We start from the raw sequence: 27,848 nt of genomic DNA on the forward strand, positions 1-27,848 counted from the left end.
AGTAAGCTGGGGTGAAAAGAAAGCCAGGGACCTGGACCCAATAGCCCAGGGAGACTGGAGTCCAGATAGGATTAAGGATAGAAAGTGACCAGGGGCAATCCAGAGGTAACAGAACAGAATTGGGAGATTGGGTTTAGCCACAAAAAAAGGCTATTAGAGTGGATTACAGCCTCAAACAAATGCCAGAGATTTGGAAAAAGTCCAAAGATTTCTTTTTTGGGGGAATCCAGATCCCAAAGACATGGTTTTTGTTTCCTTTTAGGGGTTCAGATCCCATCCCCATCAGTACAATGTTTGGTACAATAGTGAATATATACTCCCAGATAGTTTTAAGATAGCCTTTATTTCTAGCACCAAATTCTACTCTTTATTTAATAATGGGATAGAACAGTTTCATTGTAGCTTTATAAATAAATTACAAATAACTATAAACTTCTTACAAAATGCAAAAATGAATGGCAAACATTATAAGATGTAAAATATATATAGGATATTATCTGAGAACAAAAGTGGCATAGAAAATATGATAATCTTGATTATTTAATCTTACTGTATAAATGCAAATACAAGATCCTAACTCATTAATGTTTTGTATTGGAATGTCTAGGTTAGTCTCTCCTTAGTCCTCATTTGTGATATATTTGTAAACAGTATTTGAATGTCTAGTTAATGTTCTTATTGCCAATTGAAATATATTTCATTGTATAGTGGTTTTATTGTTGACTTTTACATTTTGATCATAACTAATAGCTTTTTCTTTGACAACACAAAACATTTCACTCTCTTACTGTCTCTGGATCCTAGCTTAATACCTGGCACCTAGTAGCTGACTAAAATGGTGATTGCTGAAGAAATAGGCTATTGAAATAACTCCATATTAGAAAAATAAGTTGAATAAGTGATAAGCCCCAAAGATAAAAATTCTAGCATCAGATGAATTCCTAAGTGGAACCTATCAAACATTCAAAGAACAATTAATTCCAATACTCCATAAATTTTTTTTTTTGCAATAGGAAAAGAGGGAATCCTTCCTGTTTTTTTCCCTATAGTATAGATATATAGTCTTGATACCGAAATCAGGGAAAGACATAGCAGAAAAGGGAAACTATAAACCAATATCTCTAATGAATATTTATACAAATGTTTTAAGTAAAATATTAGGAAGCTAACTGTAACACCCTATTAGAAAGATGACCACTATGACTAAGTTGGATTTATACCAGGAATAATAAATTGTATTAGTAATATAAATAATAAATAATTTTAAAAACATGTTTATATTAATAAATGTTGAAAAGGTTTTTGATGAAATCTACTCATTTCTATTTTAAAAAACTTTTAGAAATCATAAGAATAAATTAGTAAATAGTATTTATCTAAATTAAAAAGTGAAAATTATTTGTGATGGAGAAAATTATAGACCTTTTCAATAAGATTAGAAATAAAGCAAGTATTTCCATTAACACTATTACTAGTTAACATGGCGATAGAAATGCTATCTCTAGAAATAAGACCAAAAAAAAATTCAGTGAATATCACTGGCAAAAAAACAAAACAAAAACACATCACTTTTTGAGGCTAATATTTTATACTTAGAGAACCCAAGAATCTTAACTAAAAATTTTATGGAAATAATTAACAACTTCAACAAAGTTTCAGGATATAGAAGAAATCCACAAAACCATCAGCATTAGCATTTGTATACTCATGCACACATACATATGTGTAAATATATATGTATAATGTGTATGTGTGTACACATTCACTCAGCAAGAAAAGCTAGAAAAAGAAATTCCATTAAAACAACTATAGAAGGGGCAGGTAGGTGGCATAGTAAAGAGACCGCTGGCCTCGGAGTCAGGAGGACCTGAGTTCAAATCCAGCCTCAGACAGTCGACCCTTACTAGCTGTGTGACCCTGGGCAAGTCACTTAACCCCTATTGCCTCACCACAAAGCCAAAAAAAAATACTCAAAATTGTATCTGCCACCATTCATTTAGGTATTAGTTAAGTCATTTGCAGAAATAAATTCAGAAATAAAGATAGGCCTAAGTATTTGAAGAAACATTAATTGCCCATGGGTAAATTGAGCCAATGCAATAAAAGTGATGATATTAATGCAATAAATATAATATTTAATGCCATACCAATAAAACTCTAGAAAAATATTTTATATAGTAAAAAAAGATCATAAAATTTATATGGTGGATCAAATGGTCAAGGATTTCAAGGTCAATAATAAAAAATGTGAGGAAGAATGAATCTCTCTATACCAGATCTTAAACTGTATTGAAAAGCAGTAATCATTAAAAATGATTTGGTACTGATATGAGAGAGACAGAGACAGAGAGAGATAATCAGAACAGATTAGGAATACAACATACGGAATCAAACAAATACAGTAGCATAGTGTTTCATAAACCCAAAGACACCCCTCTCAATTATTGGGAGAAATATTTACTATTTTACAAAAACTGCTGTGAAGACTGGACAGACATCTGGCAGAAATTAGGTTTAGACTAACACCTTACATAATATACCTATATAAGCTCCAAATGGATACATGACTTAGTTATAAAAGTTACAATATAAATAAATTAGTGGTACAAGGAAGAAATTACCTTTCTAGCAATTTATAGGAAATTATTCATGACTAAAGTGATAGAAACAATCACACAAGATAAAATAGAAAATTTTAATTATGTAAAATTTCAAAAAGTTTTGTACAAGAACACCTAAAGTAAAAATTCAAAGGAAAACAGATTATTGAGGGGGTAGGGGGTGCAAGGGCGTGGAACTCTTTGCAACAAGTTTCTCTGATAAACATCTCATTTCCAAGATATATAAATCACTGGTTCAAATTTATAAGATTGAGATCTATTACCTGATAAATAAATGTTTAAAGGAAATCAATAGTTTTTAAAGAATAAAATGGAAGCTTCAACTGTCATTTGAAATATATTCTAAGTTACTAACATTGGTGAAACACAAATTAAACTATCTTTGAAGTTCTACCTTATACCTATCACACTGACAAAAATGATTAAAAATGAAAATATAAACGTTGAATGGGCTGATGTGTGAGACATGAAGCACATGGGCTATATGTAAGCCATAACACTGCCTGTCCAAAAAATGAAGATGAAACATGCTCCTTTCTTCTGACGAACTTAAAATACAGAAAGAAATGTGTATTTTTCTATATAGTTAATGTAGGAATTTGTTTTGCTGGACTATATAGATATATATTTAGAGATCGTTTTTGTCTCACATAGGTGAGTGAGTAATGGGAGGTACAGATTAATGAAAAAATATTCGATACCTAAAAAATAAAAATGTGTTAAATTGAAGTAGAAGTTTATTATAATAACTTCTCTATAAAGGAAGTTTGTTGTAGTTGATACAGCACTAACATTAAAATCAGGAAGACTTGAATTAAATTCAAACACCACCTGTGTGACCTTGGGCAAGTCACTTAATGTCAGTTTGCTTCAGTTTTTTTATCTATAAGATGGGGACAATAATAGTTAATATCTCATAGGATTATTAAGAGGATCAAATGAGCTGATATATGAAAACTGCTCTAGAGACCTTAAACCACTATTTAAATATTAACTAATATTGTCTATAATCATATATACTTTGAGGTATATATAATATACATATATACTCTATATATGATATGTGGCATACTATATGTGTGTGTATGTATATATGTGTGTGTATATATATATGTATATATAATATTTACAAACATATGCCTATATATGTATATATACTACTGAGTGGAGCGGTGGATGGAGCCCTAGGCCTGGTGTCAGAGAGACCTGAATTCAAATCTAGCCTCAAATACCTACTAGCTATATGACCTTAGGTAAGTCACTTCACCTGTTTGCCTCAGTTTCCCCAATTATAAAATGGGGATAATAATAGTACCTGCCTCCCAGGGTCATTGTGAGGATCAAATGAGATAATAATTGTAAAGCACTTACAGCACAGGGCCTGGTACATAGTAACTTCTATATAAAAATTAGCTATTATAGCTATATATATATACATGTATGTGTTTTATATGTATATTTTATATGGATGTTTGTATATGTCTTAGATAAGTAGGTGGCACTGTGGGGACTAAGATTTCTGGGTGCTTTTTTGAAGATCTAGATACTGTGTTTTTGTGACTATAAATAACAATTTATTCCACTTTATCTTTGCCGACAGATGCACTCTGAGTGTTACTCTGGAGCAGGCTATAATCCTGGCTAGAAGTCATGGACTACCACCCCGGTACATCATGCAAGCTACGGATGTAATGCGAAAGCAGGTAAATTCAAATGACGTGTTAGACTCGTTGTCTTAAAGATATAGAACATATCTCCGCTAATACCTAGATACCGATGCTAAAAAGTCCAGTGCAAAATAGGGAAAAAAAATACATATTGCCCTGAAGCCTTTGCTCTCTCCTCTTTAGAGCCTACTCTCTCAAAGATAACAGCTTCATGTTATAAAATACCATCTTCTGCTCGTTTTGCATTCACTTAGTATGTGAGGATAAAATGGGAGAGCGTGGTTGTTTGTGCATTCATATCACGAAATAGCAGAAAATGAGAGTAAGAAAGCAGTGGGTCCTAAGTGACAAAAAGGGATGAGTGGCTACAGCTCACCTCCCATGTGAACACTTTTGTGTCTACCTTGTCCTGCTGGCTCCATGATGATGGGATGCTGGCAGCAGAACAGTAGGATGATGGGAACACCACTGCCCTAGGAGGCTGAAGAACCCCCAAAGCTGTCCACAAACTACTCTGTCCTTGGGTGATTATGTTCCTCATTTGTGTAAATGGGGTTTCACAATTGTCAGGTTTAAATGAGAGACTAATGTGTGTGTAAGTGTGTTGAAATGTGTGTGTGTATATATATATGTATATATATTTATAATATATATAAATACATATATATATACACACACATACATGAAATGCATATACACTGAATATATATATCTAGATAAAACACAAGGCATTCTTATCCTTTGTAAGTGTTATCAGCAAAATAAAAAGTAAGAAAGACACTTAGGACATTGGAACTAATTTTTATTTTCAATGTTCTGGGTCAAGATTATTTGCCACTCATGGAAGTTCTAGAATTCTTGTACAATCTAAAGAAAAATAGACCTCAATACGTGTGGGGCAGAGAAAAATGCATCAGTGCAACCCACATTTCCAAAATACCAACTCTTTGTAGCTTGATGACAGCTAGACAGTGAGGTGGTACAGTGGCTAGAGATCTTGGCCAGGAGTTAGCAAGACTTGAATTTAAATCTAGCCTCAGACTCTTATTAGCTGTGTGACCCTGGGCAGGTCACATAACCTCACTTTCCTCCACCGTAAAGTGAGGATAGTAACAGCATTTCCCTCCCAGGGTTGTTGTGAGGATCAAATGAGATAATATTTGTAAAGTGCTTAGCACAGTACTTGAGATATAGCAAGTCCTTATTAAATGTTTATTTCTCCTCTCTCCACTATGTAAAGCACTTAACTAGGAGCTGGGGGAAATAGAGAGTTGACATAAGTCATGATCTCTGCACCAAGCTGTTCATCTATTAGAGGAAAAAAACACATACTCAGTGTTCAAGATGGTATCAGAGAGCTACAAAATCAGGTGCTGTGGCAAGGTCTAAGGAGGTGGAATTGGCAGGAGGGCAGTGTTTTGCCAACTGAGGTGACCAGACAAGACTTCAGGGAAGAGATGGCATTTAAGTTGGACTTTAAAGGATTGGTTAGCAAGATACTGATGACTCCAATATCATTAAAACTGGAAGCCACCTCAGAAATAATCTTGTTCACCTTCCTCATTTTATGGGTAAGGCAATTGAGGCCCAGAAAGGTGACATCCTCAAGGTCTTAAAGTTAATAATAACCAAATGTCAAACTCTTATTCACAGATCTGATTCATTCCTCTGCTGAAAATCCTTAGTAATATCCTATTGCTTCCCAAACTTCTCTGTTCCTCCCATCCAATAATTCCAGTCCTTTCATAGTCCTCCCCTCTATGTATGCTGGACCATCTCCAGTCATCTTGATCTATATCTGGCCACTGGACCCAGATGACTGGAGATCAAAGTGAGGCTGGTGACTTTGCACAGCCTTGTCTCACTCAAATCCAATTCAATTACAAGTCATGTCATCATCTTTCTGATGTCATGGTCCTCTTCGAGAATGAAAGACAAACCACAAAACCTCTATGCATAATCTCTTCTACTGTGAAACTGTACCATTATATTGAATTCTAATGCCTTTAGACTTTGCTGATGGTATTTCTTATATTCTCACGTCTTCCTTGTTGTCCCTCTTTCCACCTATGAATTCATACCGACAAGATAGCTTGATCTGCTTACAGATTCCTTTCAGTCTTCCAATTAAAAATTCCATTTCCTCCTCTCCCTGCCTCTCTTCTCCCTAACACCCCTCCTGCAAGGAATCCTTTCCATATTGGCCATTGTTGACCCTTTTGGTTCTCAAGGTGACCTTTTTGGTTCAGCTGGCTAACTAAACTTCTGATCATTGGGACTTATCTTTGTTCCCAGACCCACTATGTTAATCCTAAAAATTGTTCATTTTTTTGGTGAGAAAAGTGGTATCTTGGCTCCAGAGAGAAAGAGAAACAAGTAATAAAACCATCTCCTTGGACTGCTGTCTACTTCACTATTTTCTCAACCTTCAAGTACCTCCTCTTCACCCTTTGGTGTTAGAGTTTTCTGATTCACATCCTCTGCCACCTCCTTCATCCCACTGGTATTTAGAGACTGACACAATAGGTACTAATCTAAGTAATTTCCCATTAGGCTTAGACTAGTCATTCTGTGGTATCGTGGAATGTTTATTTGTTTTTAAAGTATTTTGTAGGTTTGTGTGTATTTTTTTATTTCTAAAAGAAAAATGTGATATCATAATATTGGTTATTCTTTTAATTGCAAGCATGCAATATTTTAGCAGCATTGTGTGTATGAAAAATATGTGTTCCATTTTCCAAAGACCCAACTTACAAATTAGCTTTAATAACACAACAAATTTGTAAATCGGGGGCAGCTTTTGTAGTAGTATTTACTATAATGGCTTCACTAATAAAGAAGTACTGTGATTGAATAGTAAACAAAGTACAGTGAGTTTACTTTATCTTTCTATTGAGCCCCACCTGAAGCACCTCTTGGATTTACTTTGTTTAAACCTTGATTCAAGAAGATGATTATGCATCTTGTTATGTTTATAAAGAGAAGTGAAAAGTGTAGAAACATGCCAGCACTGGAACTTACCAGTGACTTTAATTATATCTGCTTTCATGCATTTCCTAATCTCTTACTATAATATAATATTATAATTATATGTAATATAATATCATTTTAAAAGTATGTTTTATATTTTTATTGTTTAGATTTACACTCGCATGTTATGTGTCTTACAATCTCATTGCATAACATATGGCACAAATCTAATAGTTGTACTCAAAATAGCTTGGTTATTGGAAGTTATACCTGAGCTTTACTCATCTCCTATTTGTGCAGTTCCATGGTATGGACACCAAGAAATAAGTTTATTTTATATTGGAATTTTGTACTTCAGATTATGTTAAAGTTAACAAATCACACTGGGTACCTACTGTAGCAAAAAGGTTAGCAAATTCATGAGTTGTAGTTAACTTCAGTACTCCCTCCCACTCCCCACCAAAGTAATTGAGTAATAAAAGCTTTGGATCTAATTAGAGTCAGTAGTAAACTAATCATTTCCCTTCCACAAATGTTTGAATTTCATGCAAGTGTTGCATTTTGTAGTGTTGTTTTTGTTAACGTGGGTGCAGACCTAGGGCAGCTAAATGGTCCAATGGATAGAACGTTGGTCATGGAGTCAGCAAGACCTGAGTTCAAATGTGACCTTAGACACTTGGTAGGGTGTGACCTTGGGCAGGTCACTTAAACCTTCAGTGTTTGCTTCAGTTTTCTCACCTGTAAAATGGAGATAATAATAGCACCTACCTCCCAGGGTTGTTGTGAGGATCAAATGAGGTAATATAATAATTGTAAAACACTTAGCACAGTGCCTGGCACATAGTAAACATTATATAAATGCCATAAATGATATTATCATCATTCATTTCTTTCTGGTAGGGGAATCCTCCCTTTTAAGACTACCAATTGCAAATGAGTTGCTGATCAGCATAGCTGCAAGGAGTTTCTTGCATCTCATAAATGAGAATTAAATCTGTCAAAACTTTCCTTTGCTGCAGAAGACTTTAACAAAAATTAAAAGTGTAATAAACAAAGGTCTCTGTAAAGAAAAAGGATGATGTAAACAGAATTGTTGTTCTCCTGCTGTGCTTTTCTATGTTAGATATATAATATATCAAAAGGGAAATTAGACTAAAATCAGACTTTATACCAGTGCATGACCTATGAACAACTGCAATGAAAACTTAATTTTGCAAATTGATCTACTAGCTTATTCATGTTTACAGTTGTATCATACTTAAGGATTATGCAGAAAAGTTCAGCAGCGGTCAGACCACGTATCTAAAGCCATACAGGCTTCTGCTTTGTTTGTATAACTTATGACTCTTCATGAATTATCATTTCCATGTTGGGAGATACTGAAATGTCGGTGTGACCCTGGGCAAATCTTTGACTTTTCATTGTCCCAGGCAACTCTCTAAGAATGCAGAGAAGATGCAGGGCCTACTTAGCATAGTGCCTGGGACACTAGCAGTGCTTAATGTATGCTTGTTGACTGACCTGCATTAGTGAAGGCAGTTTCCTAATCTAGGACTTTGCTAAAGCAATGAAATCACAAGTCCAGTCCCTATCTCCATCTCTATCTACAAGACAGAATCTTTTTAAAATTTTATTTTAAATTTATAGAATAAAACAGAATATTAATACATTCTTTTTGTTAGCAATGATTATAAATGTGGTGATGCAGTCACATGGCTGTGAAGAACATTGTATTGCCACAGGACTATTCTAAATAGCAAATTCCTGTGATACATATGAAATATGTGTCTATTTACAAAAATGATTTATAGGGCAAATAATGAATACAGAAAATTGACAGTCTTGGAAACTAGATATCCTGGACATATTCATGTAAGAAATCTAGAAAATTGTCCTAGGTTCTTTTATCATTCCATATATTGAAAAAAATCAGGGTTTTTGTTTTTTTTTCCCCAAAGAATGTTTTTTTTTGGGCAAGTGGGGTTAAGTGACCCCCAAGGGAGATGTAGAGCAGATTTGTACAGATCATTTAGAAGCTAGTTAAGGCATAGTAAATCGGAGTGAGATTGAGATTTTGTTAAGTCTTTCCAGTACAAAGCATAGATAGATTAATTAACTAATTATTGGATTAGTTAATTATTGTGACTATTATTAAGCAAATTCTATTTGTCATTTTTAAAGGACTGAAGAAAGAAAGCATTCTAAGTGTAAGCTTTATGAGCAAGACTATAACTGAAGAGAGTTAATTTTTTTCCCCACTTCCAGTGGATTCATTTCTTCTTATGCAAAATTAGTAATTGAAGAGTGTTCTTTGTGAAAACTCTCTATTTTACCATGCTCAACATTTCTCAACAATTTTGTTCTTACTCTTCCAACTTTTCCATTTAAAGGAAGGTCAATGTTGCTTTTGATTTAACTATATATACATATATACATATACATATACATATATATAGAGAGAGAGAGAGAGACACACACACACACACACATCATTGACAGGAACTTCAAGGTAAAGTGTTAGGAGGAAATCAAGCTTGATTTCATTTAAGAAATTGTGAAATGCTTTTAGTGAACCCAAATTGCTCATTGTTGAAAACATTCTCTCTAATTTTCTTGAATTCTCTCAAACACCAAGATTCTCTCTCTCAGAGACGCTATTATCATTGTGGATCATGGAACACCACAAAAGCAGATGAACCAAAATTACTCCCCCTAAAAACCACAGGGCAATCAAAAGACCCATGAGAGACATAAGCATACTGCAATGTCTGAATGATAATGTAAGTGTGTAAAATGGTATAAGAGATGCATGCGGCCTATATTACAATATATATAGAATGAGTTGCTATCTTCCAGGATAATCTTAGCAGTTCTCCCTCAAAATTACAAGTTTCAACCAATACTTTATCTATCTTGTAGGACTCATAACTGACAGAGCCCCTTTTCCCTGACTTTTAAATAGAGGGACTTTGTATTGAGGGGGATTTGGATGCCAGCAGGGAAGATAGTGTTCCAAAATGTAAAGGCATTTATTTTTGATTCTCCCATTATCTCCCCCTACTTTATTTACCCTTTAGGAACTGATGCATCAGAGCTAAGACACTGGTATGGGAGGGTGGGAAGTATTCAAACAAGATATATTATGGGAAAAGAAGGATTTGAACTTAAGAATCCCATGACTACAAAGCTTGTGTCAATATCAGGGGGAAAAAAAGGAAAATAATTATTGGGTGATAGAAAAGATGCTCTGAAGTGATCAAGGCTATCATATAGGCATGGTGTTACTATGGAGAAGGAGCAAAGCTCCTGGCTACAGTTATCACAGGTCACAAAATTTGACTTCAAAGTTGAGACACCACAAAGGGAGGACACTTGTATTTTTTTGACATTTCATTTGAATAATCCATGTATGACAATGAGTCAAAAGCATATTGACCAGTGCCTTGTCCTAGAGATTAGTGCTAGAAGAACACTTGGATGAAATTGCTCATAAAACACTACCACCTTGGTATCCCAATGAGAAAGGGGCAAAAAAGAGTTAATTTCTTGAATATTATTAGTGTCACTATAAAACAGAATTTCATGGAAAGCTTCAGAGGGCCTGCTTTTCCATTTGTTTAATGTCTAAGGAATAGTGACTCTTCAAATTTCACATCAGGAATGCTTAAAAATCTAGGGTGACATTGGAGGGAGAACATGGAGGGAGAGTAGAAAACATGAGTAGTATATTCTATGTTTCTATTTTTTGTGAAACCATTCAATACAAAGGAAAAAAAAAACAACTACCCAATATTCCCAATAGAACGTAAACTCTCTGAGGGTAGAGACTTTTTTTTTAACCTGTGTTTCCAACTCCTAAGTAACCCTATTTCTATACTGTGGTCTTCAAAGCTCTTCTTCAATCTGGGTGTTTTCATAAGGGCTATTGGGCAGCTAGGTGATGCAGCAGATGGAGTGCCAGGCCTGAAGTCAGAAGACTCATCTTCATGACTTCAAATCAGGTCCCAGACACTTAATAGCTGTGTGACCCTGGGCAAGTCACTTAACCCTATTTGCCTCAGTTCCTGATCTATAAAATGAGGTGGAGAAGCAAAAGGCAGTATCTGTGCCAAGAAAACCCCAAATGAGATCACAAAGAGTTAAACATGACTGAAAAATGGTTAAGCAGCAACAAATAAGGGCTATTAACAACACAATTTCATTTTTGCTGTCTGGATAAGAAAAAGGGTGAATTTTGCTACAGTTTTGCTACTTAACAGGAACTTCTGATAGGTTTGAAAATTGGTTTGTAGTACATAACAAATTCAAGGTTACAAAAGAGCGTGGAAACATAAAGTTCTTCTTTTCTGGGGACTAGTGACAATTACACAATCTGCTGGAGCACAAGAATACCAAAGACAACTTATTTTGAGAGCAAGTTGAATAGGTTTAGGACTTAAATGAAAACATCTCGATTTTGTGTTCCTAGCCATGGAGTAATCTGAATAAAATCTCTTTGATTCTGTCTTATCTGAGAAAACTAATTTTTAACCTTTTATTTTTTTTGTCAATTAACAAGCATATGTTTTCTTTCCTACCTCACCTCCAAATTAAAAGAAAAAAAATTGTCATAACAAATATCTATGGTCAAGGAAAATAAATTCCTACATTGTACATGTCCATATGTATTTCTTATTCTACATCTTTAAATTCAGCACTTCTTTATTAGGAGGTGGGTAGCATAGTTCAACATTAGTCCTCTGCAAACATGACTGATCCTTACAGTGGTCCTAGTTGTTAAGTCCATGAAAGCAGCTCATTTACAGTGTTGTTGCTTTTGTATACACTGCTCTGGTTCTGCTTGCTTCGCTCTGTGTCAGCTCTGTATCCAGCTCAGGGGAATCAAACATGAGGCATGGGGACCACACTGAAGCCTGCACTTGGGCCCCAGATGAACCAGATTAAAATGGACCTGGGAAATATTTAACCAAATAAATAAAAAATAAAATAGAACATAGATAATGTTAATATGTGGTTTTCTAAGTCAATACCCAGTAGTCAAGGACCTTATATTTGGTTTTGTGGCTCCCATATTTGAGTTTGACACCATTGCTCTGGCTAATTGTCTTATCTCTCTAACAAAGGAGAAAAAAGGACTAAACTGTTAAGCATTTAATATTCATGGTAGGAGTAACATAACAGAATGATATTATTGATAAATTCTTGCATCTCCATAAGGAGCTGCCTCTAATGATGCAAAAATGAATAGTAAGCATTGTTCTGATGAAACTTAAGTGTTAGTAGATTGTGATTTATCAACCACATTAGTAGAAGAGGCTTCCTTTAGAAATGTAATATGATTAAATTTGTTCCCTAATCAAATGAGTCGGTGAAACCCTATAACATTAAATTCTCCAGGGTCTTATCTGAAGAAATGTTTTTAGGTGGTCATCACAAGAAAACAAAATGCCATTGCATTAATTGTATTCGTGTGGGCCGTTGGGGGAGAGGACATCAACATTGAGGAATAGAAATTCCCACTCAGCCTCCTATTTAGTACACTGGGATGTCAGGTCGGTCACTTAACCTCCATGGGCATCAATTCCCTCATCTATAAAATGAGAGTGCAGGGCTAGATGATCTCTGTGGCTCCTTCGAGCTCTAAATCCTAGGATGCTACTAGGATAAATTCTGGTGCGATTCCATAATCTAACACAGACATGACCCTTTATAAGAATGATTTATTTAGACTGCATGTTCCCAGAACTGTCTAATTCCTTGAGAAGCCATTACTTCTCTATTTGACCTCTAGGTCAAGAAAGTAAGACTCTGCCTTTGGTGTGTACCTCATGCTTTCTTCTACAGGTCAAATGACAACTTTCAGCCTGCCTTATTTTATGAGCTTGTGGTTATTGGATAGGCAGGTATAAATTTTCTTCAAAAATAGAAATAAAGCTTTCAAAACAGTGACATAATCATTATTTCAAAGGGAGAAGTTAGATTGTGTGATGTGATATCAGAACTCTTGCTTTTGGTAAAACCTATAACACCACACTAACAAATCTATAACTTCTGCTGATTGTTAAGAGAATATGTTTGATCCAGTAGAAAGAACCCTGATATGCAAGTTAAAAGACCCCAATTTCATATCTTCTTATATCTACTATTAGGGTGACTCCAGGTAAAGTTACATCTCTCTATATTCTAAATTGATTGGCATTGTCCTTTGATCATGAATACTTTGATCCCTTTTGGGCAATGTGTCTTTGTGTAATTGTGAGCAATTCAATGTGTTAAGTGCTTGTTGTCTAGTTGTTTTCAGTCATGTCTGACTCTGTGATCCCACTTGGGGTTTTCTTGGCAAAAATACATGAGTGGTTTGCCATTTCCTTCTCCAGCTTATTTTATAGATGAGGAAATTGAGAGAAACAGTGACTTGCCCAACTGTATTCACACAATGTCTCTGAGGCCACATTTGAACTTAGGTCTTCCTGACTCCAGGTCTGGTACTCTATTCCCTGTGCCACCTCATTAAGTGCTTAGATTAATAAATTAGATGCTTGATAAATGCTTCTCAATTGGTTGATTGATTGAAGATACAAAATGAGACACTATGGCAGAATAAAGGAGTACCAGGAGTAAAAGTGCAAGTACTGCCTCTGTCATGTGCCTGCTGTTCAACCCTGCAGCTGACCTGCAATGGTAGAAGGAGTTTCCACACTAGAAAGTTCCCTATACCTATGAAATCAGAGTTCCAAATCAAGAAAAGGTTAACTATAGGAATAAGATATAACTCTGCCTTTCCGAGGTAATGGGTCCTATACTATATAACAAAATTAAACTGATATTGAGGGAAAAAAATCTTATAACATCTTCATAAGAAACTACATGATCATTTCTAGGGTTAAGCATACTTTCCAGGAGTGGTGAGGTAAGTTAGAGCAAACTTACCCTGGAGGTGATGTGAGCAACAATCGTTATGTCATATTAGCCTATGCTACCCTTCTAGTGTTACGTGGTGCTATGTGGTTACAGTAGAGCCTTATATTAGTAGAGTAGGGGGATTGTAAGTGGAAATGGAGTTGGGAACTGAGTTTCAGCCTATCATAGAATCTCAGCTTTGGAAGGTACTTCAGAGTCCATGTAACTCACCTTGTAGCTGAATCCTCCCTACCATACATGTCGAAGTCCAGCCTGAAACCCTCCTGAGTAAAGAGATTATAAATGTAATTGGGAAATATTTGACCAAATAAATAAAAACACAATAAAACAGAGATGATGTTACTGTGTGGTTTTCTAAGTTAATACAAACCCACTGGGATCCTTATGTAACATTTTTGGCACCATTTCTATATGAGTTTAATCCCCTTGCTCTTTACAACCCACATTGTAAGGAAGCTCATGTAGCTCTGTTTTTATGGAAGAAACAGCTCTCCCTGAGTACATGTGGTAGGTTACTGCTGCTGAATAAACTTATGACAACATAGAAATTATAGAGATAAAAAACCTAGGTTTTATTATGCTTAAGCACAGGTTTGGGAAGTAGAAAAATAACCCTGAAAAAAATAGTGGAGTTACTGGCAAAGTCTTTATACAGAAAATTACATCAGAAAAACAGAAAAATAATTTTTAACATAAAACAATATTTATGGCTTCTTGTGCCATAAAGATCACATAGACCCAGTCAAATAGATTCATAATCTTATGTTTCCTTCAATTAAGTTTAAACAAATTAAGTAAGAACAAACTAGTAAATATACTGTTAGATTTCTACACAGTAGGCAAAATCCTACATGTTAAAAAGTCACAGTGGGCTAATTGAGGGAAAGGGATTTACATGTCTTAAAGACAATCAAAAGTATTATGTCAAGGAAATTTTTATGTTATATTCCATTCTTCTTCTCTTTTTGCTTCTTATCTTAGGAATGTAAAAAGTCTTCCTTTACTATCATCCCTCCGTAAGCCAGGTTATAGCTAAGTGAGGTTAATATTAACAGAAAACAGGTTTCAGTTAGTCAAATGTTCCAGGAGAAATGGCATAATAAAATTGGATAAAAGGAAAATGAAAAATTATCATCACACTGTTAAGATAGTTTTCTTTCCTATGAGCCTAAATTCACCTCTCTGCAACTTCCATGCATTGCTCCTAATTAGATTCAATTCATGAATCTTTTATTAAGCAGTATTGTGCTAGACCCTGGGAATACACAGACAAAAAATGAAATGCATCCTACTCTCAAGAACCTTACATTGCAAGGAGAGGGGATATATCATTTAGGCAAATATGTATATATAAAATTAATACAAAATTATTCAATTCAACAAATATTTATTTAGGAAGTACTACATGAAAATCACTATACTAGATGCTAGGTATACAAAGACAGAAAAAAAAATTGAGTCCTTGCGCTCAAGGAACATGCATTCTGCTGAAGATTATACTATATATACCTAAGTAGATACAAAGGAGAAAAGGAAATGCCAAGTAAATTAGATAGGGGAGTGGGAGAGAGAGACAGAGACAGAGAGAGGAAGGAGAAGGAGAAGGAAAAGAAGAATAAGTAGGGGTGGGGTGCGGTGATCAGGAAATGTTTCATTAGGAGATGTCACCTGAGTTGTGTTTTAAAAGAAGACAAGGATTCAATTAGAGATGAGGAATAAATGCATTCCAGACATGAGAGGCTATCTATCAAGGCCTAGATGTGAGAGATAGAATACAGGTTATAAGGAATAGCTTTGCAGGGCTAGTTCTGCCCTCTCAAGCACAGTGGAACAAAGACTTATTCTCTCTTCCACATGCAGCCCCTTAAATACTTAAAGACTGCTATAACCGCCCCCCCCCCAAGTTTTGTCTTCTCCCGATCAAACCTATCCATTTCCTTTAAACTATACCAATATGGTCTGATTTCCGGTCTTCTCACTACCCTACTCACTCTCTTCATGTTGCACTCTAGCTTAACAAACACCATCCAAAATGTAGCACCTAACCTCCAGGCATGAACAGAGGAAAGTCCTGTGGAACTTTTAACTCCTTTGCCATAAAGACTACATTTTGTTCACCCTAGTCTAAGAGGTTAGGCTACTGGTTTGAATTAAAGACTTATGTTCAGGCTCCTGGACTATTTGCTTTATAACCCTGGGTAAATTAGCTTGTCCCTTACCAAATGGGATAATGATGATTATCACCTTTCTCCCTCATTGGGTTATTATGTACATTAATTAAACAAGGCTCCTAGTAGATTTTGAGTTTTTTGGAAAACAGAATCTATTCAAGTGTGATGTGTTCATATTATTTAGTCACAATATATTTCATTGGTTTTATAAATTGACTTCTTATAGTATTTTTTAAAATTGCTGGCTGTGTTACTAGTACTAATAGATAAACATCCAAACATTAAAAGCAAAAGAACCCTGTGCTATTAAAAATTTTACAAAGTGAACATAATACCATTACCCCTCTCGATCAGCAACATATTTATTGAACACCTAATATGGGCAAATCAATATTTCCCCATGGCTAACTGATCAAATAGATGTAGGGATAGAGGTAAAACTGCGAATCGCATACTTAAATGTCACTGGCTATCAATTAATTTCATTTTGGTCTTTATATTATTAAATCATATTCCAGAATCTTATGATCCATTCTTTTTCTATTCTCTTTACATCTTACTTGCCTTCAACCTCTGTCTCTCCCTTCCCTTTACTTATCCACATCTTATCCATCCTTCGGTCTCTATCATGCACCATCTTCTCTATGAGTCCTTCAGTAACTGCTCCGGATAAGAATGACCTCTTCCTTTTCTGAATTGATATGTCACTTGTCCATTACAGTAATACATTATAGCACTGATTGTCATCCTGTTCTTTGATGCTTCTTGATCTTTTTATTCACAAAAAATAAGCTTTTTGAGGAGAGGAACTGACTTTTTTTTAACTTCTTTTGTATTCCTGTTCTATTCCATTCTCTACTCATCCATCAAATTAATCTTCCTAAAAATGCATATGTGACCATGTCAACGCCCCTCCACCACCACCCCATTAAAAAACTCCAGTGTCTCCCTGTCACCTCTAGAAAAAAATTAAAAACCTTCTGTTTGGCCCTCAAAGCCATTCACAACCTGGCCCACTCTTACCTTTCCAGTCTTCTTTAATTGTATGCCTCCTTTTCCCCATAATACCCTGTGATCCAGCGACACTGGCTTCTTTGCTGTTCCTCACATTTGACACAATCTACAGACTTTGGGAATTTTTTCACCAGCTATTCTCCATGCCTGGAATACTCTCCCTCATAGCCATCTCCTGCCTTCCCTGGCTTCCTTCAAGTCCCAGCTAAGGTCTCATCTTCTATGAGAAGACTTTCTGGATCTCCCTTAATGCTAGTGCCTTCCTTTTATTATCTTTGTATTATCCTATACACATCTTGTTTGTACACAGTTTTTCCCATGATGTCTTCCCTATTAGATTGTTAGCTTCTCAAGTACAGGGGCTTTCTTTTGCCTCTCTTTGTATCCCTAGCTTTTAGCACAGTACCTGGCACATAAGAGGTGCTTAATAAATGCTTGTTGACTAACTGACCCAATGAGTATTCAGCATATAGAAGGAAGTCCATAAGTATCTGATTTTTCTGGACATTTTAGACATTTTCTGACATTTTAGAATGTTTTCTAAAATCACTTAGTACATTTTTATGAGAAGCACCGTGGCAAGTGCACGATGCATGGGACTTGGAGTAATACATTAGGTTTAGGTGCTATATTATCCCTTCCCCCCATATTTACTAGCTATGTGACTCTGGCCAAGTTACTTGACCTATCTGTGTCTCAATTTCCTCATCTGTAAAATGAGGTATTAGACTTGTCTTTTAAGGTCTCTTCTAGCTTTGTCTATGATTTTGTGATGTCATGATACTGTGATGTAGTAAAAGATTTAATAAATAATAAATCAATAATAAAATTATCAATAATAATACATAGGCTATCATAACAACAAAAATATATAATGTGAAAGAACATGCTCTAAAAGGAGGGAAAAGGTACACAGAATCAAAACAAATAACATTCTATTAAAAATATTACCTAGAGTAGAATTTACTACTTATTACCCCTTTGATCTTGGGCAAATTACTTCACATTTCTTGGTCTCACTTTCCTCATGTATAAAATGATCTCTACAACATTTTTCAGCTGAAAATCTTATGATTCTATGAGACTAAATAATTCGGTAAAGTTCAGCAGATCTTTATTGAGCATCTACTGGATATGGCATAAATAGGCAGATACAAAGTTTAGATAAGACAAAGCCCTAGCTTCTGTCTACAACATGAAATGATTGGGGAAAAAAAAAAAGGTCTAAATTATGTTCCTAATGAACCATAATTTAGTGAGATAACAAGGGATTTTAAAAACACAACACATTTGATTTACTACCCAGACTGGATAATTAAGATTTATTTGTAAACCAATGGTATAAATATGCTCTATGGGGTTTTCTCAAAGGCTGAGTGCTAACTGTAAATATAACTTCAATATTAAGTGATAACCAAAGGAAACAAAATACAACTTTGTTCCCTTCTAGCTATTTTAGATATCTCTTTGAAAATTTTATGAAACAAAATAGGAAAAACACTTTATTAAATATGTCACTGGGGATCCACATTTAGCTGTGTGGTTATTCCATTAATGCATTCTTGGTGGTGTTAGAAACAAGTGATGCATAGCACACATTATGGAATTAATGAGAATGTCTTATGGAAAGTATCAGAGTAGTAGAAATAGTTGGAAGTCTCTTATTTATACAGGAATCATAAGGTTCACTTGAGAATCTCAGGGACATTTCTTCTTCTTCTTTTTTTTTTTTTCATGTCTGATGGTTGATGAATTACAAGTGACTGAGATTGAAAAAACAGAGCAAAGATAGAACTTAGCCTGTAAACTTTGACCCTCACTTGAATTAAACTCCCTCGAGGTGGAAGGTTCCATTAACTTGCCTTTTAATTCTTGCCATCATCATACACAGGGAAAACTAGAGACAAATGTGATATTGTATTTAGGCATATATGCTATGCAAGGCTAGGATGTGACAGGTAGGCAAAATGTTGATGAGGACTGAGATGGAATAGCACTCTAGTTCCCTTTTTCCAAAGGCTTTAATGGCATTCCATTTCTGAATGAGTGAAAATCATTTTAGAATATACTTCATGATTCCTCCCTCTCCTTCTCTCTTCCTTTCTTCTTTTTTTGCCTTTTCCCTTCCTTTGTGCTAATGGATCCATTCTTTGAAGTGGTAAGCTCCATGGTAGAAAGTCCAAATTCTTGAGATCTGTACAGGCCTGCCTCTTTTCCAAAAGTTGCTTTAGAGGTATTTTTTTTAAATGCTATGCCTTTATTGCTGTAAGTTTAAAATAGCTAATGATGGAGCCAAGGAAGAAATGTTGCAGAACAGGTATTGCATAGAACTATGATAAATTGCCCTGTCCCTGCCTGGTAGAAATAGACAGTGGGCATTAATAGTCTTCTCATCTTTAATTTTCAAAGTCCTAAGTATGGATTCTACTAGCTGAGACATTTAGATATGATAGTAGATAAGAAGTACCTATTTTTAACTAAACATTTTAATGGCTTTGGTAATTAAAAATAGATATAAATTATTTAGATTCAAGTCTTTGAATTAAAAAAAAACTTTAAAGTAAGTCTTTTCTCTGTTTCCAGCAAAATAATTAGATTGAAAAATATTCTTCTTAGCGTTTCTCTCCCCTCTCTCCTGGCTTTGATAAACAAACTGTTGGAGTCAATATTCTAGCTGGAACTTCTTTGCTCAGTAAATAACAGTGGGCACTGTTTTTTGTTTTTGTTTTCGTTTTTAGGGTTTTTTTGCCTTTCTTTGTATCCTCGGCACTTAGCACAGAGCCTGACACTTAGTAGGCACTTAATAATTGCTTGCTGAATAGACTTGACTATGATTTATTAATGTATTGCCCAAATAATATTGATGTAGCATTGGATTAAAAAAGAACCAAATTATTGGCCTTTGTTTCAGGGAGCAAGAGTGCAGAACACAGCCAAGAACTTAGGAGTCAGAGACCGGACACCAGAATCTGCTCCACGGTAAGTGTGAGCCCAGATCAGTTATTTGTGTAAATGATTTGCTTTAAGTTTTAGACAGTAATACAGAGCTTATTCTCCCTTAAACCTGCATAAATGGTTTGCCTAAACTTGTTCTGGATTATGAACTTTTTTTTTGTTTATTTTGCTTTACTATTTTGATAACTTCATTTTAATGTAATTCATTTCCCTTGTAATCCTTTGTATTTTAGTTTATGCATTTAAAAACATTATTCAAGGAAAAGGTTCATAGGATTCCTCAAATAGCCAAAAGGGTCTGGATACACCATTACCACCACCACTACAACTACTACTACTGCTACTGCTACTACTACTCTTCTTCCTACTAAATAAAAATAATAATGGTTAACATTAATATATCACTTAATATGTACCAGGCCTTGTGCTAAACATTTCACAACTATTATTTTATTTAATTCTCATAACAATCCTAGGAAGTAAGTGTTATTTTTATCCCATTTTACAGATAAGCCAACTGAGGCAAAGAGAAGTTAAGTGACTTGCCCAGGGTGACACAGCTAATAAATGTCTGAGTCTTGATTTGAACTCAGGTCTTCCTGACTCCAGGCCCAGTGCTGTATCCATTGTACCACCTTGCTGCCTCAACACAAAAAAAGGTTCAGAACCTCTGCATTAGAATAATAGAGGCCCCCATGAATATCTAGTGATTGATTGTGGAATATTCAAAAGTATTTATTTTTGTGTTTCCTTCTGACTTAAAATAAAGCAAACAGGGTAGTATAATTATAACCTAAGATCACATATTTTTCAATGACCATATTCAGTTTAAGTCAAAACTCACTTGAAAAAATGCCCAGAAATGTATTACTATAGTAAGAGGGGTTCTGAGAATACTTCACTCAAATCAGAGTGATATAATGTAAGGTACAATAGCCCTTCCATTCTCTAAATTTTATTTAAGTTTTTTTTTAATTTATTAAAATTAAATTTATTTATTTAAATTTTATGTTCCTGTGACTTGGTCTCAAAATACATAGGTTCATGTCCTCTCCCTCACCATAATTAGCCATATTACTATGGATAAGTCACTTCACTACTTTGCGCCTAAGAATTCTTCATCCTGAAAAAGGAGAGTATGAAATGTGTGGTACCTTCCTCAAAGGGTTGTTTAGAGGAGATTACTTTGTAAATTGTAAAGTGCTGTATAAAATAAATGATGATTATTATTAAAAATGAAAGAGGAAGAAGAAGAGAAAGAGAAGGAAAAATAAACTTAATTGTTTTTAAGATGGCAAATGCAACAGGCTATAAATTCAATAGCATGGAAACACAGTGGAGTAAAAAGAGCCATGCCCTTGAATCTGGTGTCATTGTTACTAATAAATAAAATACATTCATATGGAACCTTATAGTTCACAAATGGCAGTAAATGACATTCACATAGCACATTAAAGTTTACAAAGCATTTTTCTCACAAGAACCCTGTGATATAGGTAATGCTAGGATGATTAAACCCATTTTACAAATGAGAAAAAGTAGGTTCAGAGAAATGTGATAACTTACCCAAGGTCACAGAGCTAATAATGATAGGTCTGTGACTCTTTTGACTCCCAGTTCATTTTTTAAAAAATTTATTTATTTTTCCCCTACTCGATGCTGTCTCTTCAGCTGGGCCTAGACAGATGGAAAGGAATTCAAAAGACAAAAGTGTGGAGGAATGGTATTCTAGTCATGGGATAGGGGCAGATTGCACTGGAGAAGACAGGACTTGACTGAGAAACAGAAATACAATTTGGCTGGAATGGAAGTGTTTCAAGAAGAGTAACATAAAATCAGGCCTACACTAAAGCCAAATTATAGAAGGTATTAAATTTCAGGCCAGGAGATCTACATTTTGGACCACAGGCAATGAGGAGTCATTGAATAACAGCTAATGATAACAGCTAACATTTATACGCCACTTACTAAGTGCCAGGTACTGTGCTAAATGCTTTACCTTTCTCATCTCATTTAACCCTCACAACAACCCTGGGAGGTACCTTTCGTTATATTATCTCCATTTTCCAGATGAGGGACCTGAAGCAAAAAGACATTATATGAATTATGTAGGGTCACACAGTTAATAAGTGTCTGAGACTGGATTGAAACTCAGATCTTTCTGACTCCAAGCCTGGCGCTCTATTCATTGCACTACCTAGGTTCCTCTATTGAAGATTTTTGAATAGAGGAGTGGCATGGTCAGGCTTTTGATTAGGAATCCAATTCAATACAACAAGCATTTATTCAACACCTACTATGCGTAGGGTCTCGTGCTAGGTACTGGATAGGAAAGAAGGAAGTTAGAAATGAAAGAAGGAAGGAGGGAGGGAAGGAAAAAAGGAAAGACTTTCTATTGAGGATCTCTTTCTCTCTCTGTCTGTCTCTCTCTCTCTCTGTCTGTCTGTCTCTATCTCTGTCTCTCTCTCTCTCTCTCTCTCTCTCTCTCCCTCTTTCTCTCTCCATAAGTGGTACAGTGAATAGAGTGCTGGGTCTGGAGTCAGGAAGACTCATCTTCCTGAATTCAAATCTGGCCTCAGACACTTACTAGCTGTGTGGCCCTGGGCAAGTCACATAACTCTGTCTCAGTTTCCTCATCTGTAAAATGAGCTAGAGAAGGAAATGGCAAATCACTCCACTATCTTTACCAAGAAAACCCCAAATGGGATCATGCAGAGTCAGACATGACTGAAATGAAAACAACAGTAATAAGTCTATTTATTGATTGATTGATCAATCTATTTAGATATCTATCTGTATAGATGGATATGTATACATATCTAGACATATAGACGTATAGATGGATCTATATGTCTATATATCTATATATGTATATATATAGATATACCCACATACACACATATGTGTATGTAAAGAAAGAGAGCAAGTTTTGTAAAGGCTTGATAGGGAGAGGAGAGAAAGGAAAGTAAAACCAGTCCAGGGGCTATTCTAATTGTCAAAGCAGTATATAAAATGTGTAAGCCAAGATGGTTACAGTGTAAGCAGGACAGAAAGGACAGATGCAAGAAATATTGTGAATGCAGGATTAATAGGATTTGGCAGCTGACCAGATATGGGGATTAAAGGAAAAGGAAGAGTAAAAGATAACTCCACATTTTAGAGTCTGGGTGACTAAAAGGAAGGCAGTGCCACCAAAAAACTTGAAAGAGCTGCAGGTTTTGAAAGGAAGATGATGAGTTTAATATATGATGTATTGAGTTTGAAGTATTAATAGAACACCCAGCTACAGATCTCAAGCAAGCAATTGGAAATGTGGAATTGGATATCCTTAGAGATTTTTAATAGTTAAGAAATTTTGACTAATCCTATACCTAAAGAAGGGATGAAAAAAACCTCTCACTTTCTTTGTAGAGAAGGAGAACTATATGAGTGCAATACAATGTAAAATGTAGGAGTTTTTGAACATATTGGTTAGTTTAATTGAACTGGTCTTTTTTTCTTATATTCTTTGTTATATGGTCTGGTTGTTCAGGAGGGGATGGGGAGAGGGTTACCATGGGAAATGTAAGGGATATTAAAAACAAAATGTATTGATAGAATTTATCAAAAATTAAAAACAGGTGCTGAAAGTGAGGAAGCTAAATAGGGCAGGCCACTATCCGATTTGAAAGGGTTAACAGTGCACTGCTTTTGAAGTAAGGTACTGGACTGAATCACTTTCCATTTCTAAGATTTTATGCATTTGCATATTGACCAAAAAAAAAGTGTTCTTTTTCTTGCTATTAAAGACTAGGCAATTTTAGCAGCTTCTTTTTGTAAAGTAACCATTAGAGTAAGAAAGATGACTGCAGCATTTATGAAGTTATATTTCTTTCTGAGAATGTGGGCAATGGAAGTACTTTGAAACAGGAAAACATTTTCCCCCCTGAAAATGGATGAATAAACCAAGGCTTTGCCAGCATTTTTTTTTCGGTGCTGACTCCTCCAAACAATTCTCATTAATCCTACTGCTCTTGTTTATGGCGCCTCTCACAGCTGATTTGATTATATTCTTAGGCTTTTTGTGGCTGAAGAATAATTTCACATGGATATTCGTTTCAGATACTTGAGCATGTATAGTATACAGTATTTGGATAATAGATCCATTGAAGTGTTAAAATTCCAATAAAATACAAGGTAATAGCTGAGCATTGTTTTCAGTTTGAGAATAGAAACATTGATACATAGTGCAGTTTACAATAAAACTCCATGATGCTGATCAAAAAGCCAGTATGCAAGTAGTGAATAAAGAGAAGAGCCCATGAACTGCTTCTTCCTTCTGTAAGGCTAGGTTTTAGCACTTAAAATGAAATACAAAAAAATGTGTTAGTTGTGAGGATAATTATTTACCTGAACACAGGAATCTTTCAGGGGCCTGTTAGAGTAACAAAGATTCCTATTTTTTTTTATTTGCTCAACAAATAATAGCAGTTTATTTTTATTAAACTTGAGATTTCCTTCTGTTGGTGTTCTTTGCATTCTTTCTTTACCTTGCTATCTGCTTCTAGTATTTATGGGCAAAGTTTCTGTATGAATATATCTATGTAGAGTATTCAGCTTTTCTTTGCATGACTTTTTATTGGAAGACCTATAATCTTTCACTTATCTCTTCACATCTTGTCTTCATGTTTAATTTTCATATAACATTAAGTTATTTTAATTTGATTAATTAGTTAAATTTAATTAAGTTTAAATATAATGTTTAGTATTCATATAACAAAATATTTTGTAGTGGTTTCATGTGTTCTTGTTATTAAAATAAGATTTTTCCATTAATTTTCTGTCTGATTCTGTCATTCTCTTTTTCAGAACATCTATTATTATGGAGACTATCTCTGTGTTTTGTTCTTAGTTCTCTTGTATCATCTTCAACTTGCTGATTTACTCCTTAATTGGATTCTAATTTCTATACTTTCTCTTCATATTTTCACTTAATATTTTTACTGCTCTTCTGAACTATTCTTGACAGTCTTCAGGTTTTTCCATTATCCCGTCAAGGGTATTGCAAAATTTATTATAATATTTTCAGCCTCCTTGGTGACTTTTTACTTAATTTCCTTTGCACAAAGTACTTTTTGATCAAGAATTTTTTCCCTTAAAATGTTTATTTATTTCTTCTTTTTTTTTTTTTAGGCTTTGTCTGACTTTATCAGTCAGTCTATTGATTATTCTCTTATGGGTCCCTTTTATTTTCAGACATAAAAAATGGACTTCTTGCCCCCAAATTCTGTCTTATTTTGAGCCATTTTAAGGGGTCTCATGGCCTGCATAAACCTTTTATGTGTTTGTGGATACAGAACCCTTAACTCTAGTTCCTCATCTCTTCTTCTTAGGTATCAGATTTTGAGTTCATAACTTGGAGTCTTAGAATTGTATTTTAATGCCTTCTAGTACAGTCACATAGAGTTTAATAAAGTATTTTTGATTAGTTGATTCATTCATTCATTCACTTACCCAGTGTAGTTATGTATTCTCTAGTATCCCTGACCAATTCTCTTCCAAACTCTGCTTATAAATATCCAGTGATGGGGAATTCTCTCCCTAATGAACATCTCTATCCATTGTTGATGGGCCTGGAGTTAGGAATTCCTGGCTTCAAATATGTCCTCAGGCATTTATTTACTAGCTGTGTGACCCCAGGCAAGTTACTTACTCTCTGCTTGCCTCAGTTTCCTCATCTATAAAATGGGGATAATAATAGCACCTACCTCTCAAAGCCGCTGTGAGGATCAAATGACTTAATAATTGTAAAGCATTTAGCACATGGTAACACTATATAAATGTTAGCTACTGTTGTTATTATTAGATGTTAGAGAACTTTTCCTTGCCATATACTACAAAACAATAAACTATTAATACCACATTATCCCTATTGCTTTCCAAGATGAAGAATTTAGTTCTTTTGGTGCAGGTTGAATTCACCTTGTTTTCTTCTTCTATAGGTAGCAAAATATCTTTGATGAAGCATGACATAGTGGATATAGAGCTGGTCCCTGATTCAGGAAGACCTTGGTTCAAGTGCCACCTCTCACATATACTGTCTTTATGATTTAGGGCGAATTTCTTAACCTCTCGGTGCTCTAGGCATCTTTCTGAGACTATCTATTGCAGATAACATGTTGACTTGCATTGAAGGGAGTTCCTCACCAGGAGCTTCTTACACCACAGACATCACAAATCTAGTTCCTCTCCTATCCTATGTGTAGCAAAATATCTTTAGTGTTCAGCCTTTCAATTAGGATTCTACTCCAGTAATACTCTTTAGCATCCATGTTGACAACCATAATCATTTCCCCACCGAGATTTAGGAATTAGTGATATGTTGCTCTTTGATGGCTTCATGGCTTAATAAAGGATGTGAGCTAGAGAACTGTCTACTGTCTGGGGTCATAAAAATTATTCTTTAAACAAGTACCTACGCTTCTTCTCACTCCTTCCTGCTAATGCACATCTGTCCACCACTAACATTGATAGCACCCACTTACTCTACCTCGGGGCAGCTCAGCGGGGCCTGGCGTCAGGAAGACCTGAGTTCCAATCTGGCCTCACACATTTACTATCTGTGTGAACCTGGGCAAATCACCTAACACTGTTTGATTCAATTTCTACATCTGTAAAATGGGCTAGAGAAGAAAGAAGATACCTTAGTATCTTTGCCAAGAAAACCTGAAATCAGGTCACAAGGAGTTGGACACAACTGAAACAACTGAACAACAGCAACAACTCATGTACCTGCACAATTACGTGACCTCTTTTCATATATATTTGTTGTTACTCGGTTGTTTTGTGACCCCATTTGGGGTTTTCTTGGCAACGATACCAGAGTGATTTGCCATTTTCTTCTCTGGCTCATTTTATAGATGAGGAAACTGAGGCAAACAGGGTTACGTGACTTAGCCAGGGTCACACAGCTAGAAAGTGTCTGAGGTCAGATTGGAACTCAGGAAAATGAGTCTTCCTGACTCCAGTCCCATGCTCTATCCACTGTGCCACCTAATTGCCCCAAGGTTTTCATTATTATAAGTATTAGATGAAGAAACTCCCTCTGCAAGTGGAAATCAGCCCTTTCTCTGTAACTTATTGTCTTAGAAAGTTGCCTAGAGTACTGAGAGGTCAAATGCTCATGGTCACATGTCAAGGATATGCTATAGGCAGAACTTGAACGTGGATCTTCCTGGCTCCCAGACTAATTCTCCACCATGCCATTAGGCCTCTGCACTAGGTATAGATGTGGAAATATCTGATCTCTTGAATTCACTAAACCCATAGAGGCAAGAAGAGGTAAGGAATTTTGCCCCCACCAAAAGAGATGCCAGAAATATTTTTTGTACATGGAGGACCTTCTTCTATTTCTTTGAACTCTTTTGAGCATAGTTGAGTCAAAGGACATGCATCATTTAATAAGGACATGCATCATTTAATAACTTTTTGTTCATAATTCCAAATTGCTTTTTAGAATGTACCCATTCGTAGATCCACCAACAGTGCAT

The 27,848-nt window shown here is 35.2% G+C and overlaps 1 protein-coding gene across 1 annotated transcript in view; it reads left to right on the top strand.

Moving 5' to 3' along the window:
• Window positions 1–27,848, top strand: part of LOC114054097 (phosphatidylinositol 3,4,5-trisphosphate-dependent Rac exchanger 2 protein) — a 385,890-nt gene that overhangs the window by 352,422 nt on the left and 5,620 nt on the right. Inside the window, exons 39-40 of the mRNA XM_027877211.1 lie at window positions 4,222–4,324; window positions 20,276–20,343. Of these exons, the coding sequence (XP_027733012.1) occupies window positions 4,222–4,324; window positions 20,276–20,343 (171 nt within the window). The remainder of the gene's footprint in view (window positions 1–4,221; window positions 4,325–20,275; window positions 20,344–27,848) is intronic.

Source organism: Vombatus ursinus, unplaced genomic scaffold, assembly GCF_900497805.2.
Source record: "Vombatus ursinus unplaced genomic scaffold, bare-nosed wombat genome assembly UNPS02014812.1, whole genome shotgun sequence".
Lineage (NCBI taxonomy): Eukaryota > Metazoa > Chordata > Mammalia > Diprotodontia > Vombatidae > Vombatus > Vombatus ursinus.